The sequence below is a fragment of the Rhodnius prolixus genome, unplaced genomic scaffold (genome assembly GCF_049639745.1).
Source record: "Rhodnius prolixus isolate KJV_2025 unplaced genomic scaffold, Rpr scaffold_6, whole genome shotgun sequence".
Taxonomy (NCBI): domain Eukaryota; kingdom Metazoa; phylum Arthropoda; class Insecta; order Hemiptera; family Reduviidae; genus Rhodnius; species Rhodnius prolixus.
Window position 1 is genome coordinate 32,305,528 of NW_027411634.1, and position 7,399 is coordinate 32,312,926.

General features: G+C 30.7%; 2 protein-coding genes across 2 annotated transcripts; one reads left to right on the forward strand and one right to left on the reverse strand.

The window, feature by feature from the left end:
• Positions 1 to 12: 12 nt before the first annotated feature.
• LOC141460718 (ferritin heavy chain-like) lies at positions 13 to 3,939 on the forward strand. Its single transcript, XM_074140987.1, has 6 exons — positions 13 to 153; positions 282 to 372; positions 2,044 to 2,162; positions 2,950 to 3,111; positions 3,189 to 3,329; positions 3,466 to 3,939. The coding sequence occupies exons 2-6, from the start codon at positions 303 to 305 to the stop codon at positions 3,619 to 3,621; spliced, it is 648 nt and encodes a 215-aa protein (XP_073997088.1). The 5' UTR covers positions 13 to 153; positions 282 to 302; the 3' UTR covers positions 3,622 to 3,939.
• A 1,963-nt stretch (positions 3,940 to 5,902) lies between these two features.
• On the reverse strand, positions 5,903 to 7,123 carry LOC141460721 (E3 ubiquitin-protein ligase RNF180-like). The gene is made up of 2 exons (XM_074140990.1): positions 6,407 to 7,123; positions 5,903 to 6,330 (listed from the first exon to the last, which is right to left on the reverse strand). Exons 1-2 carry the CDS (start codon positions 6,635 to 6,637, stop codon positions 6,163 to 6,165), a joined length of 399 nt encoding a protein of 132 aa, XP_073997091.1. The 5' UTR covers positions 6,638 to 7,123; the 3' UTR covers positions 5,903 to 6,162.
• Positions 7,124 to 7,399: the final 276 nt, after the last annotated feature.

Genomic DNA, 7,399 nt, shown 5'->3' on the forward strand with positions numbered 1-7,399 from the left:
TTTCTCAGATCACAACAACGCAATTCTGTCCGCGTCCGCGCACTCTAAGTTGTTTTGGAATACAAGGTAGGAGGATAAAAGTCTAAGTTCAGTCCGGTAATGATATGAACGTTGGGACATTTGGAGATGTTAGTTCGCGATTTCTGATTATTTGTTAGTATATGAAGTATTAAAAAATTTAGTAGCCTTCTGCGCCAGTGAGTGTAAAGGTTGACTAATTCAGGAGTAGTAATATTCAGTACTGATAACTCATTTTAAACTTACTAAGTAACTTTTTTAAGGAATTCAGATAAGAAAAAATAATGAAAACCTTTTTGTTTGTCGGAGTTTTGGTGACATTTGCTATTGTCTATGCAAATGGTAACCTCCAATGTAAGTAACATTTAATTTCTTGAATTAATGAACTAATAATAACAAAATTGAGTTATGAATTGCAAGAGCGAATAAGTAGATAAAGTATATTTTTTTTTATCTCATCTGTTTTCTTATCTCCTAGATCACTGTCTAATAATACTAAAATGTATTTAATAATGGTTTTAATAAATTACTAATTCTGCATTAAGTAAAAATATTCTGTTTTTCAATTTGTCTTCTTTTGCCTATATCTGATCTGGCATTATCAATGTTTTTTCTATGAAAAGGTAGTCCTTGAATTATTTTGACCTAGTCATGATATTCTTCCAAAATCAAACGTACACTTATAAGTAAATAGACTTGCTCTTTTCACTGCTTTGTAGAAAGCAATCCTATATTAAATTAAATTGACTGAATGTGGTAGTAAACATCTTTAATGTGGTGTTCATTACCAAGTTGAATACATTTGATTCAATTTTTATTTTTCTTCGTTCCTAAAATCGGAAAAGTTTTCTTCGAAGGTTTTTATTCGGCTGTTCTTTTTTTCTTTGCTTTTGTGAGAGAAGCAATATTTTTTCTAATTCGGAACTGGATATGCATTGAAATTCGATTGGAACCTTGATTAGAATCTTCATTCAACTAAAATATGGAATTGTGTATTTATTGTCAGGTTACTCATTAACCATTTATTATTTTATTAGTTATATTATCAGTTTTTTGAGAAGGGTTGCTAGTGATTTATAGGTACATATGTTCGATTAGGAGTTTATTTATCTAGAATTAGAACCTTCAGAAAGTAATTCATAAAAATGTACTGATTTAGCTTTGTTGGTCTGTTTCTTTGTTATCTAGAATGTTCGAAAAAAAAAATGCGCCTCATTGCCTATCAAAAACAAATAATACTGTTTAGTCATGATATGACGCATTTTGTTTTCTAATCACATCTGTTGGTTAAAATGTCTAATATTGATACGAAACAGTCACAGCTTTGTTACTGATAATAAAATTGATATATCAGTCCATAATAACATAGTAAACCTCTTTTTAAAATTCTTTAATTTGTAACTTTTGTAGCAAAAGAAACTACAATATACTTCAGTTTTTATCCAATCTCTGACTTATGTAGATAAATTTCAGGCTGCCAACAAATGAAATTCTCTTTTCCTTTTTATATAAAAAAAAATATGCATATATCCATAATTGTCCACAACTTATTTAGAATATTATTATTATTTTCTAGTACATATTAACCTATCTTCCACAAAATAGTAATCCTTATTCGATCAAAACATACATCTTTTTTTTTATCGTATCTATTAGTAAATCAAGGGCAATGTCTTTACAATGAAATAGAAAGGTACGCGAAAATTGAAATTAGTTTGCATGTTAAAGCGGAGCGATCGGGTCGGCTCATCTCACCAAAATTTGTTAATAATAAGAATTTAAATAGTTTAAATACTGACGGATATTGACTTATTTAATAAGCAATCCTTTCAGAACCATTTGTTTATTTTTGTGGACATTGAGATATCTGGCATTAAGTCTAATGGCATAGTTCTTAACGTTTTTCCTAACTATAATTGTATTATATCTTGTACCAATAAAAGTTTGCTAATTTTAAAATAACTTTTTAGGATTGTATTCAATTTTAATGCTGATGCAAATGATATCTTTTTAACGTTTGTTAAGGTAAATTACCCCCTGCTCAAATACCAACAGAATGGATAACAATGGTAGACACGTGTACTAGGAAAATGAAAAATCAAATTGCAGAAGAAGTTCAGGCAGCCATCACATACATGGCTATGGTGAGTGTTGGAATGCAATTTAGATTTTACTTTTTTTATATCTTCAACTTTGCCTTCCTTCCCTCTTTACACAGAAAACTTGCCACCAAACACATGATCCATACCTTATATCTTGTGAAGCGTAAGTAACTTTTCCTAATCTAGATTGTTTTCCGCTGTCATCAATCTAGGATCCAATAGTGTGCAATTTAGATGATGCCTTTTCCTCTTTTGAGAAAATGACTAAAAACATTTTGCATTGATGAAATTGGTATGTTGGCTGCTTACAGTACATTTAATTACGTTCATTGATACAAGATCTGTTCTGGGGTACCAAGGCTTAACGCTGAAATTGAAACATGTTTTTTCCCATATTGATATTAGCGCAGCTATGTGGTGGGCAATACCTGTAACAGGTTATTTCTGGCTTGAAATTATGCCAGGTGTTCCAGATTACATCATCAAATTATTAGGACAATTGATTGATCTGTAGAGTTCAGTGTCAAAAGACAATGTACTAACTAAACAAATTCGATTAAAATTAATGCAGTAAAAGAAAGTTAATCACCAGATTTACATTCACTGCAACCGAGGCCGACAGTTCTCTGATAAAGCCTCTGGGAGCCAATAACATCGGATGTTCACTTGTGGTAAACTAACTAGTGTGATCTCTAAAGTTGGTAATGCCTCAAAAATTTCGTTTTGTAAATTTTTCACGATCTGATATTTAAAAGCCAGTAGGGATATTAATCATAAAACTGTTTTAAGTATCTTGAATTATATGCTCTTATTTTTTTCTTCTCAATAGGGTGCCCATTTCTCTAGAGATATGATCAATCGGCCAGGTTTCGCCAAAATGTTTTTTGAAGCTGCATCAGAAGAAAGACAACATGCTATTAAACTTATTGAATACTTATTAATGAGAGGCGAATTGCTCAATGATTTACGGCCAGTTATTGAAAATGTACCGGTCAGTGTTCGATTTTTTAAAATAATACTTTGCCACAAGGAAATAACTTTAAGAATTAATGTGTTTGGTATTTTTAGAAACCACTGAATCTAACTTGGACAAATGGACAAGAAGCGTTGAATGACGCATTAAATCTTGAAGCTAGAGTTACCAAACATATTATCGGTGTCATTAAAGATTGCGAAGAACCTAAGGATCAGCCAGTCAACGATTATCATGTAAGGAATTATTTATCGTTCAAAATCGAGTAAATTAAATTTATTGTAAGCAAAATAAAATTGATGGATTGACACACATAAAATTGGTACATTATGATTAATAGACCTATTAAATTTTGATGATTTTTTTTTCCAGCTGGTCGATTATCTAAGTGGTGAGTTCTTAGAAGAACAGTATAAAGGGCAAAGAGATTTGGCGGGTAAAGCTTCCACTCTTGGTAAAATGATGAAAAATCATGGTGCCCTCGGAGAATTTTTATTCGACAAGAAATTATTGAATGGTGAACTTTAAATTATGTAATATAGACGCCATTGCCTCGATTTCCTATCCAAACATTATGTATCTGCTCGTTGAATGTTCGACGACGTTATATAATATTAATGAGGCGTTCTTTATACCTATATTTTTATATAATTCTTTCTTTGTGATGTTATTGTTCATAAAATGAAGTAGCGAGTAGGAAAAGATTTGTTTAGTTTATTAAAAAGTAAGTATATTAAGTTTATTACGATCTAGTAGTTTATTACAAGTTTTCTACCAAGAATAATTTAAATTCGCACTGAATTTTTGTAAATGAGATTGATATTAAAAATGATAATTATTTTAGCACTCATTTTCATTATTTTAAGAGTTACATAAAAACCTATTACAGTTATTAACGTAGATTCAAAAACTATTCAACGAAGGATTCAACCAGCAAGAGTTCATTTATTTAATAATAATAAATTTTGTCACAAGTGCCAGCCTCAATATTAAAAAATAAAAAGTTTGGATAATACCAACAAAATAATAAATACACACATATTGAAAGAAGTGAAAAACAAAATTGAATGACATCTTCATCGCAACGCATATCTCTCGACATCGCTACTAACCTTTTAAGGGTAGAAATTAAGTTCTCCCATCCGGAGAACTAAGATTCGAATTCAACTGCTGGTCCTTAGATTTTTTCTTAATCTTACAAGCTTACAGCTTACTGTGTTTTCTGCTTTAGTAAGAACAAAAGATACCAACCTTTAACTTCCTAAGAGATCCAAAATATAAATCACTACGTAAAAGATGAAATTACACAATGCATCCACCAAATACTAGCTTAACTGAAACTGCCGTCAATAAAAATTACCTCAGATTTAACAATAACTTTTGCCTAGCTAGTTACGCTTTAGGAATGGCTGAATTTTAAACAACATCCTGAACAATTGGTGAAGGAATTCGGTGTATCATTTTACTCAAGTTATGTAATTGAGTCTCCATTCATACTGTCACACTATTAGAGTCAACGATTTAGAATAAGGTGTATTCAGAAAGTTCACGTCCACTAACACTATTATTCACAACAGTTTCCACCATCCTAATCACCATGAACTAGCCATCTCCGACACTTGACAGTCTCCATTCATACTGTCACACTATTAGAGTCAACGATTCAGAATAAGGTGTATTCAGAAAGTTCACGTCCACTAACACTATTATTCACAACAGTTTCCACCATCCAATCACCATGAACTAGCCATCTCCGACACATGACAATCAGATTGAAAACCGATCACCTGTAATCGAGAATTCATCATATTCGTACAATAGCAACAAATAACATTTGCAATACCAACATTATTAATAAGTTAGTAAGTTTCTTCTTTCGTTTCTTAAAGTTACTAAGTAAAAAACAAATATATTAAAAACATAATAATCTAAAACACTCATCCAACACATTCGCCATTTTACTTAGTATGCAACCTGTTTTTGAATGTACATATAGAGTTAACTACAAATTTTCCAGTCCTGACCGAAAGCTTAGTTTTTATATCAGAATTACTATTACTCTAAAAGCTAAAGTTTTTACTACAATAAATATTCTGTTTATTTATAACAAAGCGGATGAAATGAATTTAGTTTCATTTGTCCTTATTATGTATTTAATTTGGTCTACTATTTGGTCTACAAATGCATTTTATCCGAACAACTCGTTTAGTTAAAGATCGTTCAGTGATTTTCTCTAACAAATTTACAAAAAAGTTACTTTCTTACCCAGAGAGCTAGAAAACGTTTAGTTTAACGATGCAAATATGAGAAGCTCAAATAAACCGATTCAATATTAAACCAAATGCTGGACGTCGAACCCGATCCCCAATCCATTTAGGTGAAAAAGCAATACACAATTAGGTGAAAAAGATGTTTGCCTAGCATCGGTTTTGTTGAAAGGACCTTTGCTAGTGACTCGAAAGTCTTGGCAAATACAATTTTGGGAATTTCGCTCCTGGGAAAGTTCAGTTACCTAATTTGAGATATTTTCTTATTTAAAGGGAAAATGTTCTAAATAATTTTTACTTTCTTTTACTCTCAGATGGAATATTTTCTAAATTCAATTTTTACCAATACATTTGCTTGAGAGCCTTAAACTCTAATAATGTTTTTTGAGCACGGTTTGTTTTTGAAAAAACCCGAAAAGGTGAAAAATATTCAAACTTAATGTTTAGTTGAAGTTCTATCTTCCCCCCCGCTAAGAATTTATATTAAGAAGTAAGTGAGGATAAAGGGACGTATGTGCCTGGAAAAAAAGCAAACTCCAAGATCATCACTTCTAGTTTTATTTGAGAGTAACTAAACATTTAGAGAAAAATTGTAATTATAATAATGAGAACCAGATCTTTAAAAAAATCCATTCAAGTAACAGAAACAAAAAAAATTAGTTGTGCTAGATGTCATTGAAATAAAAGTGCCCATATCTGTGGGAATAATCAATCACTCAAAATTAATTAATTTCATGTACTCTAATCCCTAGCACTATTAATAAGCTTAAAAAAATGATTTTCAGTAAGTACTTTTTAAATTTTACAAATTGTCTTCAGAATTTATGAACCAGTCAACTTTACTTTTGATGATATGAATTGGTGGAACCACAAATCTACCACAGGCACATTTCCTCCCAGATATGAAGTTAAATGAGCCTAATCGTAATGAACAAGTTGGGCAATGGAGTTTACCCTTCTGCCAACCTGCCTAAAACATAAACACATTTATTATAGATTTATCATATGAAAAAGCTGAACAATTAACTTGAACATTAATATCCTACTTCATTCACTATGTCTATAATCCAACCAGGTAATCCTTCTTCTTGCAAAAACAGAGAATTCTTTGTATCAAAACAATCCTCTTCTAAATTTCTTTGGAAATATTCACCAACTTTATTATTGTGACTTGATAGTAAAGGTGTTTCCGCATTATTGAGTAAAATATTTCGGCACTTTCTGCACTTCAAAGAGATAATATTCATTACATACTCCTCTGAACCATCGGCTAGCATATCAACGTGAACTTCACCTTAAGTTAAACTTATGTTTAAAGTAATGTTTTATAACCTTTTTCACACAAACATTGCCCGAAAAACAGAAGATAATTTCCCATTTACAAGATAAATTTAATTTATCCTTAAAACAGCTAGTAAAGATTAAAATGAAGCACAGTTGTCGTTACAAAAAATTATATATTATTTTGCTCTCATTTGTGTAATCTATTATTTTACAGCATTTTTTTTTTTTAAAGACATTTTTTAAACCCAGCAAGCCATGCTAGATTTTTTAATGACATGAAACAAAAATAATTCCAGATTAATCTCAATTTATTTAGTTAATAAGGCACCAATAAGTTTTGAATTTGAATAAGACTAGAATTTGTTGTTCTTATGACATAGGAACGCAACTGTGGGATAACTACTATCAGCTATCTACTCCTCCCACAAAGATTATTTAAAAAAAAGAAAGGGTTGAACTTGTTTGTCGTGAAAGAAAATTGTAAAACAAATTTACAGTTTTAATAAACTAAGAGGAACAAACCAAGCGGATGTGATCTATATGTTTTAAAGATGCTTATCACAAACTGCTGATAAGATTTGTGAATTTGAGTTATTAAATAAAATAAAAGACCTTATTTGTTTAAAGTTTTAAATTTGTTTTACTCGCCCATTTCTCGAATCTTTGTCTATTATTCCTATTTCACGAGTAAGATTAATGGTTACAAAAAAATCTCTTCTGTTACAATTTGGAGGCACCCACTTATTTGCTTGATT